This window comes from Antrostomus carolinensis, unplaced genomic scaffold (genome assembly GCF_000700745.2).
Source record: "Antrostomus carolinensis isolate BGI_N321 unplaced genomic scaffold, ASM70074v2 scaffold50917, whole genome shotgun sequence".
NCBI classification, from domain to species: domain Eukaryota; kingdom Metazoa; phylum Chordata; class Aves; order Caprimulgiformes; family Caprimulgidae; genus Antrostomus; species Antrostomus carolinensis.
This window is the reverse complement of record NW_010326269.1, coordinates 4,422-17,959: the sequence shown is the minus strand read 5'-3', so window position 1 is coordinate 17,959 and position 13,538 is coordinate 4,422. Positions and strand designations below refer to the sequence as shown.

General features: G+C 41.2%; 1 protein-coding gene across 1 annotated transcript in view; it reads right to left on the bottom strand.

The window, feature by feature from the left end:
* Window positions 1-7,466, bottom strand: part of EPHX1 (epoxide hydrolase 1) — an 11,953-nt gene extending 4,487 nt beyond the window's left edge. Inside the window, exons 1-5 of the mRNA XM_010171511.1 lie at window positions 7,284-7,466; window positions 5,261-5,441; window positions 3,020-3,247; window positions 1,844-1,973; window positions 1,135-1,349 (exon numbers count right to left, since the gene is read on the bottom strand). Coding sequence (XP_010169813.1) covers window positions 1,135-1,349; window positions 1,844-1,973; window positions 3,020-3,247; window positions 5,261-5,441; window positions 7,284-7,463 — 934 coding nt within the window. The 5' untranslated portion in view covers window positions 7,464-7,466. The remainder of the gene's footprint in view (window positions 1-1,134; window positions 1,350-1,843; window positions 1,974-3,019; window positions 3,248-5,260; window positions 5,442-7,283) is intronic.
* Between the last annotated feature and the right edge of the window lie 6,072 nt (window positions 7,467-13,538).

The following is a 13,538-nucleotide window of genomic DNA, read 5'->3' as shown; positions in this document are numbered from 1 at the left end:
GAATGCTCCTGCTCCAGCTCCCAAAACATGAATTTGCTGCTGGTTCCTAGTCTGTGCAGCCCGCTCAGACAGACCACATGTTACTGGTAGGGACAGGAATCTGCCAGAACACAGCAGAAGGAGCATGACTAGGCATCTTGCAGCCACCAGCTTCCCATTTTTTTCTTAAAGCACAAAAGGCAGTAGAGACTAGTAATTTTTAGAAACCAAAACTTCAAGGAAGCAAAATTGTTTATTATTTAAATAATTTAAAATCCAAAATTATTTAAAATCCATAAAATCATCATTTTGCCTACACGTTTTAAGAATATATCTGTTTCTGTAGGTAAGCTTATGGAAAACCATTAAGAAATAGTTTCCTTAGCTATGTTTTTAATAAAATCCACAGTGAGTGAATTGCTGCTGCACTAAACTAAAATACATTCAGTATTCTTGACTCAGTTGTCCAATTCAGTTGCAAAAGATGGTTTTAAAATAGAAACACTTAATACTCAGATACTTAAAGTAGTTAAGCAATCTGAGCAACTAGCTCATCTATAAAGAACATTCATAGGTACACTTTCTTTCCCACCCCCCCGAAAGTCTGCAAGTGATTCAGAACAATGAGGGAGAACTAAATTTGATTTTACTTTTCAGGTATTACTTATCCCTATAAATATGCTACACTGCGTGCTGAGACAGCTAAAAGCTTCTTGTAGTTTACATCATTTGAAAGTGATCCATTCTCTGTGAAGAAACTATCTTTTGCTCTCAGCAAAGCTGCATTTGAAATAGAATTACAGTCCCCGTGGTAGCAGAAGTGGAAAAGTATTAAATAAATCATTTTACTTATGAAAACTGAAAATGAGGTCAGTGGCACGTAGAGCATGCTCAGTTTTGATGTGCAGATTTCTCATTTCTGCATGCAGAAGTGAGTGTAATGCTATATACCTGTATGTTACCTTTTCTGACTTTGATATAGAAACGGAGCCCACCTTTTAAAATCTCTAACCTTCCTACTTCAATTTCCCTGGGGGAAAAAAAAAAGGTTTTCTGCATATTTTAAGCAGTACGTTTTGCTTCTATGAAAGTACAACTAAAATGAACAGACCAAGTATTCTGAGCTCAAAAGGGTTTTTTGTTTGTTTGTTTTACCAACAGTATCGGGCTTTGTAGCCTGTATGTGAGCATAGCCAGACTCCAACAAGATCCTGTAGACCCCTTTTTGCAAGAAGGGAAACATCCGCCTGACATCTTCATCCTGGAAACCGAAGAGCCCTGGAAGATAGCGGCCCAGCAGAATGGAGAGCAGGTGAGTGAATCCCACGTTCGTAACTGAGGCTAGATTTAAATGGAGACCTTTCACATGGCTAAAAATAAAAACAGAAAAAGCCCCCACAAATTAACAAAAATATGATTCAAAGTTGTTATATTTAAAATGTTATTAATACAAATGGATATACTTAAATTTTAACCTGCTAATACATCATGACCTTAGCTGCACTTTGTAGTGTGGCTTTTCACACAAAAATGACAAGTCAAAGGGGCAGCTGTCAGTAATCAGCACACACTCCTGGGCACTAAGCCACAAATCCTCCTTCTTTTACAAATACTTTTCCCACTCCAGACCCCAGTGGGGCCACTACAAAACTACTGCACCACTGTTTGAAAGAATAGGTATATACTATAAACTAAGGCATGTAATTCTGGATCACTGCTTAACACTGAGCACTGAAGAGAGAAACTACACAGTGCTCACACGAAGACTAGGACAGGAATTCTTAAGCACACAAGAAATAACTAGTTAAAGAATAGACGAGCTTTGCATGCCAATCATGCCGCACTGTACCAAAGGGGTACTCACTTGGGAGCTATCTGGGCCAGATTGGTGCAGATGAGCCAGCCCCAGTCACCACCTTGTGTGTAGAACTCGTTGAATCCCAGTCTGAGCATCAATTCATAAAAAACAGAAGCAGCACTTACGGAATTAAAGTCTGCATTAAAAAAAAAAAACAAACAACAACAACACTGTTGTGTTAATTCCAGCAACACTTCCAACTGCACTGTATTCTCCCCAGAAAGGCAATATACAAGTTCCTAAAAAGTTCCAAGTCTATTTTTCCTTCCCTGTCTTGACAGACTATACAGAAAATCTTGTCACATCATCCAGGGAAGGTCCAGAGAACAAGCAGAAACCATGAGAAGTCCAGCCTCCGTTGCAGACCAGTGTTCTCCTAACCCCACCAGTTGCCCACGTGCTTGTTCGACTGAGGGGCTGCCAGACTCCCTGTAAACTCTAGTCATACTCCAGCTGAGCCCTGTCAGAGGCACTGAGCGTTCCCCAGGGAATGTGTTCACATTTTGTGGACTGTGAGCACAGTCTCATGTTAATGACAGCTGGAAACTTCAGGTTTCTTCCACTAGTAATGCACTTCCCCACTAAATGCTGACCACATCAATCATAACTGGGGAAGATGAGAAAACTAAAACTAACCTTTCCTACATCCTTCACCTGCACACATAATTAAACACTGAACTCAGTATCTCATACATCTATGATATATTAAAATACCTGCTCCAGTTTGTTGCAGCTTGTGTTTGTGTAATTCAGAGCACAAACTGAACAAGCAGGTATTTTGCTGCAATCTACCACGTAGGCAGATACAACATTGATTTGTTTCAACTGTTGCTTCTTACCTACCTGTATAATGCTGTTGAATGTGGATTCAAAACACCCAAAAGGAACAGTAACAAATTAAGGTTACTCTTCCTGCTCACAAGTCATTGGCTCAATTACAGTTCATGAGTTGTCACTTCATAAATTTTATAGCCCTCTGTAAATTATCTATACATTGCTCCTGAAACTAATTAATGGTGTCACCTGAAGTCACACTCTTATCTCCCTCTTCCCACATGACACATAGGATCTTTGTTTCTACGCTGGGAAAACAGGAAGAGCCAGGAGTTACTGTTCTGCTGAAGGGCTATCTCACTCTAAGATCAGGCATGTATTAGTTCAGTTTCTTCTCACACATCGTACCTTTTTTGTGGGGTGCTTCTGAGAAACCATAACCAGGGATAGATGGGCAAATGACTTCAAAAATGTGTTCATCACTGAGGCCATGGCTGGCAGGATCCGTCAGGAGAGGAATGATTTTGTAAAACTCGTAAAATGAGCCAGGCCAACCATGAACCATTAATAATGGCTTTGCAGACCGGCCTTCAGGCAAACGAGGAGGCTTTACATGAACAAAATGGATATCAATGCCTGTAAAAATAAAATAATTAATTAACATGCCCAAATTTACCATGACACTAAAACTAATCACGGAACAGGTTATTAATAGATCTTTTCTGAAGTCCTTTTTTGGTGAGCGTGAAAACAGACTGCACTTCCCTGGATCCATTTATCCAAGGACCTTAAAGTACTTTATAATGGGCAATTAAGCACCACACTAACTAAATGAGGTCAGCATATTTCTGTTTTAAAATATATTGGTAAATCAAGGCATAGAAGCGGAGCAATCTACTAACAGTGACACAGTGACTCACACAGCTTAAAGGCAGAAGAGAGGATTCGATCATTTAGTCCAAGTGCCCTTAAATTTTACCCAAATGTCCCTATATGGCACCAGATAGGCTTCAGCCAACCACAGATTTTTCCTCCTGAAAGGCATACAGTTGCAATGTGAAGGCATGGAGAGATAGGGAATCCATCATAACTAGCAGCTGTTTGCTTGGGGACATTAATCACCTTCCTTGTTTTGTGCATACCTTACTTCGCATTTGAACTTGTCTGGCTTCTGTCTCCAGCCATGGATCTTAATATTAACAGCACATAGAATTTAAAAAGCCTTCGCTAAGTATTCTCTCTCTGTAGGTCTCCTGTAATCAAGTCACACATCTTAACTGCTGATAATCTGATCAGGCTGAATCAAGGATTTGTAAAAATGCCTTGCTAAAAGCAAGTTGAAGTGTTCAATTCTGTAGTTCTTTCCTACCTTTTGTCCAAAGCTTTCAGTATCTCTTTAACTGAGGAGACCAAAACAGGAAGCTATGTTCTAGTACCAGTCTCCTCATTGTTAAGTAAGAAGGTGAAAACTGCAGTCCTGTTTCCTTTGTGATCCTTACAATATGTAAGCAGTAGGCTTCACAAAGCGTTGCACTAGTTGCTTCAGCTGAACTGCTTTTCCTCGAACCCATTCAGGGTTCTGCTTTCCAGGAAACAATAATTTGCTCCTAGTAGCACCTGAATGCCTCATTTCTTGATGTATGTAAGCACATTTTACTCACAGCAACTCCAGCTCTCCAGCAATCCCCCTCTCTTTCACTGACTGAGATTTCCCCATCCTTGACAATTCTGTGAATTTCTGTATTCTCTGAAAAACTTTCAAGTGATGAAAGAAGCTAGGAATCCAATATACAGCATGTTTGTTCTTGTCTTTTCATGGCTCATCTCTGTTATCATTCCTAACATTGACATTTCTCTTCCTATTGCTATACATAGCACACTGTCCTTAGCTTCTTTACCCTTTCTTGTCTCAGATGATACCTGGGTTGGTTTTTTTTTTTAGGGAAGACTTTTTGCTTTTATCTTTCTCAGCACTAACCATGTTGTATACATTTAAATAAAATCTTTATGTGCTAACCACTATGTAACAACTGTTTATTGTCCCAATTCCATTTTAAATATTATGAACTGTCCCACCTTAGCTGGACAGCCTCTTTCAAAAGGTGTCTGTGCTTTGAATGAAAAGGCAAACCATTCACTCACACCTGGCAGCACTCAACCCCAAGGGAAAGGCATTCTGCATTTCTAGGCCTACAAGGCCTATGAATCCTTGAAGTGGTGCAGCAGAGCGCATCTGCCCTGCAGGGACAACCTAAGAAGCCAGCATGAGGAGGGCTGCCAGACTGATGGCATCACCATGACAGCAGCAGCTGGGCATCTCTGGCTATTTTTTGCATGACTGCATGCAAGTCAGGGAACATGTGTACATCTTAAAATCCAGTTCTGTTTCCAAATGCCTGTGCTTGGCTCCTGTTAACACCAGCTGACAACCCATCCATGCACAAGGGAATTCCATTTGTCATTCCTTGTCCTAAAGGCTTCAGTTAGGATGAAGGAGTTTCTCACTGCTTCAGCAGCAGTGCCAGTGATCCATGCCATGGCAGCAGGGAGGGAAGGGTAGCACTCGAAACAACCATAGCATTCCTACCACTGAGATCCCTTGTATCCCTATGTATTACTGTTTATTTTTGAAGGGAAAAAGCCACACACCTTGAATCTTAGTTTTGAATTGTGGGTATTTGTTGAGGACTTCAACTTGTTTCTTCCAGTTGAACTGGTTTTTCCAGTAGGAGACAACCTTCTTGAGATACGCTGAGTTAGTCCCATAATGGAAGCAACTGTTCTCCAGTGGCTCAGTGAATCGAGCCTGGTCAAGTCTCCTAAATAAGTCCTACAGGGAAAAAGAAAGAAGAGACATTACAAACGCCTGTGTCTGCCATCATGTGCTCTCCCGTGCGTGGTTTCTAGTTATTCCCAAGTGAAACGCGAACAACAAAAATAACATCTCTAATGACACCTGTCCATTTTGCTGATGCTCCATCAGCTGTTCCAGTTCTTTCTCTCCTCCAGATGGCCTCCTTCCTCTTCTCCATTTACAGCTGTTCTTAAACACTCTGCCTTGTTTTTCAGGGCTGGCTAATCTGTTTGCCAGGCTGATCATCAAGGACAATACACTTTTCTGACAGCACTGTGCCTTTCCATGGTACTTTGTTCCCCGGGTTACCTGTGAGCCCAGCCTCTCAGTCAATGCATAGATCTGGCCCAAACCTTTTGCTCTACTTCCCAAACCAAAGGGCTGGTTATCTTCACTGAGGAACACTCAGAGGGATTTCACATGGCCACAAAGTTATTGAAACTAGACTGGAGTGAACGTTTCTCAATCTAGAATAACAAAGTGACCTTCCTACTGCACTTCAGGGTTACAGGGGATGCTGATGATACTGCAAAATCAGTCCAAAAATCACTCACCAGGGAAGGACAGTCAGGAGCACCTTCCTACTGCAAACAGAACCACAGAATAGTTGAGGGTGGAAGGCAAGTCTAGAAATCTAATCCTGCTCAAACCTCTGTGGGGTTAAAACCTGAACAGCATTTTCTAATGCAGTGAGAGAGGCTAAGATGAGTTAGGTGCATGCACTGGCTCACGCCTCACACTGAACAGGCAGTCTCAGTCTAGGCAGATGTTAGTACATAAACTCACTGTTTTGGGCATTTAACAGGTGTGCAGAAAGCATGGATTTTTCAATGAAGTTTTTAACATGTCTTTACATACATGCTTTTTGGCCTTGCTCAACACTTTTAATAAAATGTTTTAATAATGTATTCTAACATAACTTTAATTCCTAGGTTATGTAAAAATATATTTCAAAACAGTTTTCTACCAATGGATTATGTTGCAATAGTTGTCATAATACAGAATTGCGTGTTTCAAAAACACCTGTAAGTTAGAAATCATCTAGCTCTGTGTGTGCAGTGTAAGGGGAAAACATATTGGAGATCAATATCCACTGATATTACTAAGAACAGCAAACAAAGCGTTCAAAAAACCGGAACCTTACTGAGAAAATAGGAACCCATTATAAATAATAGGAGCAATCCCATAATTACTGTTTGAACCACTGCTCCACACAGATCTATGAAATTGTGCAATCCCTGATTTAAACACACAATCAAAATCTTGCTGTCTAACAAGTTCTGCAATGTATGTGTTTACTGTAATTACCACTGTGCTATTAGTGTTGACCAAAGTAGATCATTAATTACAGAAGAATCAGCATCCAACACAGCTGCAAACAAAGCAGTGAAGAAAATGAGATATTCATAACTGCTTTTGAAAGAAAAAAGAAGACATTGTTCTTACTCTGGCCTGCACAATCAAACTGAGGAAGGGACACAAACAGGAACACAGAGTTGAGTAATCTGTAATATGATTTGTATATTTATTAGGCTTTAAAGAGTAGGTTTATTTACTAGCAACCTTGCTAGCAGCCAGCAATCAACTAGCAGTTTACTTACTAGCAACCAGCTGAGAACAAAACTCTATAGCAGGATGTGAACCCTGCCTATCCATACTTATGTTCTGAAGTACCAAAAAATCCCTTCCCCCACGTCCTGGACAGAATTGCTCAATCTCATAAATGTAACTATTGGTTCCATTTAACAATTACTTCCAAACAAGTTCTACATTTGGCCATTTCATACTTGTCTCTCTCCAGTACAGAGATTTGCTTACGCTCAGTTCTTCTTCTGTAGTTTCCACCTTAAATGGCCAAATAGTTGTATTTTCTTCAATGACAGGCTTTTGTCCCTTGCCCCACCATCCATCTTTGAAGTGTAATGTCTCTTCTTTCTTCTTGGTAAGTAAGAAGTAGGTGATGACTGCCCCCAGAACCAGGACTAGTTCAAGCAGCATAATGCCTGCAAGAGATGAACAGAACTCTGGTAAACCCAATGAGATAGTTCAGAGACATGCGACTTACTTTATAGAGAATACAGAGGTTTACTCGCTTCCTAAGATAGGATTCAATCTACACGATGTTCTGTCACTCACAGCACACCAGCACTTCTGTGAAATTTCAGGAATACAATGTTTTAACCTACTCATCTCAAATGGGGAGGAATTAAGTGTTTTACATAAAAGACATTTAGTAAAAACAGAACTCAAAGCCAGTCAAGAGGCTTGGTAATTAGTCCTCTGATTAAACACGACACATTGGCTTCCTCAGTGGCCACTGCTGCTAAACTTCGGCAGTAAAGGAGGTGACTGTGGATATAATTCCAGTTTAATGTTTTCTCTTCTTCTGAAGCTCCAGATTTTGCACAAATTCCAAAGCAGAGCATCTCTTCAGTAAGGCTCACATATCTGCTGTTACAGATTTGGCGAGGAAAACCCAAGACATATAAAGAGAATAAAAAGTGAAGAGAGTGAGAGCAGCCACCTTGTACCTCCCAGTCAACCTGGGCGAGTGGGGCAGGGATATGTTTGCATAACCCTTGAACAGCAGTGCAAAGGGTAGAAGGACCTTCCCTTCCTTTCTCCTTGTGAACTGTTTTAAAGAGAAAACAGAAGACCTGATGCATGCTCTCCTGGCTCTAAAACAACCTTGCCCAAGTGATAAAATTCTGTCCAAGTGAAGAACAATCTGATTTCACAGCGTATCTGCATAACCTGACTGCAGGGCTGTTGTCAAACGCAACACCTTAACAAAAAAATCCAAACAAAACAAAACCACCAAACCATTTGAACTGTTTCATGCTGCAGGTAGAGTTACTCAGACTTTACTTAATGTTTTCAATAATCCCTTTAAGTAACAGAAATGTTTGGAAGGTGGTTTGAGGAACAGGACTGTCATCATCTTAATGCATAATTATAAATAATGTTATGTTTCAAACACTCATCTGCTAGGGAATTGGTAAGACATGAAGTATTTCAAAACTTCCGTGGGGCAAGCACTGTTTATGACACAGAACGGTCGTTATACTTGCCAGAGCTGGAAGGTTTGTTGGTTTTGCTGCTGCAGAGAAATTTGATGCTCTGAAATTGCTCAGAGTGAACAGAATGGACCAAACTTATTCCTGGATAAAAACAGGAATTGTAACACAAGTTAATGGGAGTTTGTGTGATTATAACAGGAGTAAAATTGACCTGTCTTGTAAGTGCTTTTATGTGATGAGACACATTTCAGTCAATCTCTTGAGTTTAATTTTCTAATGCTTGACAATAAATAAACAAAAAAAAATCCCGGTCAAAATAAGCACCTACTAAAACGTTCATACAGAAGTCAGGCACTATGCAGATAGGACAGCAAGCTACTAAAATATATTGCTTACAAATGCAACTGCTACAGCCTTGAAAAGTGACCCAAAATTCCTTAATCCTCAGAGGCTGGAGCAGTGGGAATGACAGGCACTGGAAGAACTTGATCTGTTTATTTGTTTGGTCCTTCCATAATTTCTGTTGTTTGAGGACATGCTAGTTTTTCTCCACAGTGTTCTCTGAAGCACAAGACAACAATCTTTTCCCACCTCCACCATTCTCAGGTCATAACTTACCCCAGAATTAAAAAGTTTGTCCAGTTTCAGCTTGCCTCAACACAAACCAATGCAGTCGAGGAGCCTCCAGAGCACAATTAAATTTTACTGCAAGGCAGAACTGGAGGGGCTTTTAGAAACCTCAAAGCACTTTACACAGAAATAATACCTACCACAGTATTTAATAGCATTTCTATTACTAAAGTCTTCACAGGGAACAGCAGCAACTTCCCTGCAATCACAGCACAACTCAGGCCATATCTAGACTACAAAGGTTCGCCAGCATAGCTGTGTAAACACCACATACGAAAAATTCAAACTCTTGGCCAAGCTCAGCATGTTTACAAAGCCCCACGACAGACAGCCGTGCCAAGAGAACAAGAGAGCTGCTCTCAGTGCCAGCCCAGTTGTTCATGCAGGATGGCTGGAGTACCTACAGAAACAGAGAACTCCTTCTCCTGGCTCATGCTGTATCAGCTCCGTGGCCTCTGCCAACACAGTGACAGAGGCACAGCACCTAACACAGAACTGCCTTACGCAGGAACAGAATCCCAGCCCATTCTCTAGCAATTAACTTGTGTGTCCTAAGTCACTGAAGTACCCACAGCTATAAAAATATTTCTGTTTCCCCCATCTGCTCTCAAGGAGACTTGAGTAATCAGAATGTTTGCAGCAGAAGACTTGGGAGGGATTGTGTGCAAACAGTCATATTTTGCATTCACCCCAGAGTGTGTGTACAAAGAACTCGCTATGTGGATAGATAGCCATTTTTGCAATTAATTCCAAACAGACTTTAGGATGAGCTTGTTTACAATCCAGCAATAAGTGCCAACATCAATTTCAGGTTTCATAGAAGTTCTGTCTTCTATTGCAGAGAACTTGGGCCAGTGACAAATTGATTTGCATGAGATGTCATTTTAACTTAGAAGAAGCTGCCTCTGATACTGGTTGGATTATTTTTTGCTAACAGAGAGAGATCCCATGTTGCTCTCTATACTAAATCTCTCTCAGTTCCCTTGAAAGTGCCTGTAAAATTCCTAATTACAACGAACACAGGGGCCTGGAACTCTAACTAACTATGCTACATTTTTTCCTGAGTGCAGGAGAGGAAGAGAAAGGGCAAAGTGCATCAGCAGTACAGCTTACACCAGTTCATAGCATGCTCAGAGGGACTGTTTTGCTAGTGATGAGTAACTGGAACGCAGCGTGCTCCTACCAACCTCCCCAGCCCGTGCTGAGAGGAGACCACTTAGAGCAAAGGCACTCCATGATTTCCCAAGTTTGCTATTCAAGCTAGTCCTCTAAAACTCCTGTGTGTTATTTGAACAGCGCAAAGCAGCCTCAGCCGTGACGCATCTGCACCAGAACTTCCTCCGCTAATCACTACTGAGCTGTTGTGAGATGGGAGTTATTAGCCCCTTACGCTCGTTCCATGATACAGCAATGCAGCACCATGAACATGGAAGGAGAAACAGGTACAGTAAAACTTTGCTATACTTCCCCTTTTCAGAGATGTAAACAACAAAGTGCTGGTGTTTTTATTCTCTGAAGTCTCTTGATGCAACCATGCTGGCATTCTGCCTTTTAAAATGACTACTTCAAAGGGAGCTCATGTTTTGGTCTGGCTTTTTCCTCTTTTTATGTGACCAAAGGCAAGACCTTAGAAGGAAATATTTCCATTTATTCCATGGTCAAGTACTTAGGCTCCAAGACTTTGCTGTACCCCAGGGTGGATATTGTTTGTACACAGCACTTAAATACCTTAGACAGTACTTTTATCCTGAAGAGTCCAAGGAAGAATGTTTTTGTTTTGCTACTTTAAAAACATGTTTTGAAAGAAAAATGTTGAAGTGTGATGGATCCAGTAAATAGCCCAAAAACTAGCTCCTCTTATAGAAAGGCAAGTGCATGTCAAGAAATATGCTGTCTGCAAGAGAACCCCAAAACTTTCTTACAGTATCTTACTGCTCTGTGTTGAAAACACTTGTTTTTCAGCATTGTTTGCATTTTGACTTGCACTGTCCTCTGTTTGTGCATCAATAGCAGAGCAAATAGCTCCACAGGAACAGAGCAATTATTACTGACATGAAAGCTATGTCCTGTCTCATGCCCCATCTTCATCAGTATCCAGTAACAGATGCCCTGGAGAACAGCGCTATTTATTTTTCAGAGAGGTCATCTATAAAATAGCTTAATGGTAAAATCCCCATCTTGTTCTACTAGTGATCATTCACCTTTGCCTTGCAGCATTAGAATCCATCTGAAACATGTTATTGGAGAAATAAGCAACTGGAAAGACTCTGAACCTAACATCTGGAAACCCGTTTTGGCCCAAACGCTACTGGACGCTGTGATGGCTGGAATGGTGCGCAATACCCACAGCTCTGAGTCGTGCTGTTAAACTGTACCCGTGCAAAACAGCTAGTGCATGGGGAAGCAAAAACTCTGAGTGAGAGACCCTGCTGCTTTCATACACGTGCCAGAGGTGATCATGTTTACAGTTAATAACATTTTCTCTCCAAGGTTAGTTTACTAGCAGACTGCAAGGTAGCTCAGAGCACTTAGCACGCTCTGATGCTGTCAGATACAAGGTTTATTGATTAATAATTACTCTGCGGGAGAAATAACAGCTCAATTTAGAAGTGATGTTTCTGTTTATTTTTGTTGTGTTACATAAACTCCCCCATTAGGCTTGACTGAAAAGGCACCCCTCTGCCGCAGCCTCCTTGTTTAAAGATCGGTTCGCCTGAAGAGCAGCAGGCGCAGGTTACTCTTCCCAAGAGATCTGAAGGAAAAACAACCCACTGAAGGACTCATGGCACCTCTAAGAGAGTCCCCTAAAGAGAGCCTAAAAGGGACTAAGATATGTCACAGTCCCAGAAGCTTCACCCTCAGTTCATGTCCTACCATCTCCGGGCAGCACATTTTTGTCATTATGTAACGCCAGACACAGACAGAAAACCATGAAGTGGAGAGACATTTGTGTAAGAAAATTTCCCATTTATGTAGTTTATGGGGCATTATGACAATCTTCAAAATAGCTTAGCAACGCAGGAATTGCTTTGCATATATCTGATAACATCTCCCAGGTGAGCATAAAATGAGACATTAACATTGTAGGAAAAGAGGAGATGTAGGCATGGGATGAAATAAAGCAACCTACGCAGAGAGGCAAATCAAAGACAGGAAATACAAATTCAACAGAGTTTCTGGTTTGTTTCGATAAGAAATTTAGCATTTACATTTTTTTATTGCTCTAGGGCAATGGCACACAATGCTATCTCCAAAACAGCAGGAAGAGATGATATCACTCTATTCCACAATCTTTTTCTAGACTGTTCACAATCAGGAATTCACCAGTACAGCAGGAACCCAACTGGAAGAGTACAACTAAGGAAAGGGGTCAGGTCCCCATAGAAGGGGAAACCACGCTCTCTCTCCCAGGGGGATGGCTAGGCCTCTCCTAGGACAGGGTTGGGGGAATGCCTCCATCGCTGCTGAGGAATGCCCCACGCCTGTGGCAGTGGGGCACTGCTCCCTTGCAGCTGTTCATCTGCTTTGCCCCTTGGAAAACAGTCACAATCAACAGAGAGGCAGTTTCAGGCTCTGGGTACCTGTATCCATCACCCAGAACTTGTGCTTAGGGCAGTTAGTCCCCGAGGCACTTCATTCCAGGGGAGTAGTCGAGTACCTTAACACAACATATTCCCACCTAATTTTTCCTACAATATGATGACAGTCAAGTGTTACCACCTCTTCAGGACTACACTGAAATCTGACAGGCACTGCAACCCAAGCCTGGCCAAGCATAAATGAAAAGTAATATGGGACTAAGTTCACTGTTACCCACTTTGCCTCACCCAGAGGAGGCACATTTATGCAACTCCTGGCTGGTCAAAGCTCATCTCACAATCACCATTTAAAATACTGCATGCCACATCTTTAAGAGGAAAATACTCAAGTTACAAGAACATGTATTTAAGCAACACTACTTGCTCTTTTCAAATCCATGCCCAACACATTATTATGTGCTGCTTAAAAACATATTTATCTCAATTTTCCTTATTTTGCTTCTATTATGCTTGAACAAACCCACTTCCTTCAGACAGGCTAAAAAAAGCATGTGGGCTGCATAAATGCAAACTGGCAGAATCTGACCCAGGATCTGGGTGATGCCCGTTATTGTGACCTAGTGACCACGTGCAGGATTCAGGCAAAAGGAGATCTACTCTCCATCTCCACTGATTTCGGTTTAGGACTCTACAGATAGAAGAGCTGATAGAGGATTCTTAAATCAGCACTGTTCAGTCATGATAATTAAGAGTGAAAGAACTGTTTAAAATTTCACAATAATTCATTTGATAGCTACAATGTTAAAGTTAGATCATGCAAAGATTTTATCCTATTCAGACTTCACCCTGTTTAATGACCCTCAAATTCCAACAACAGGGGGGTT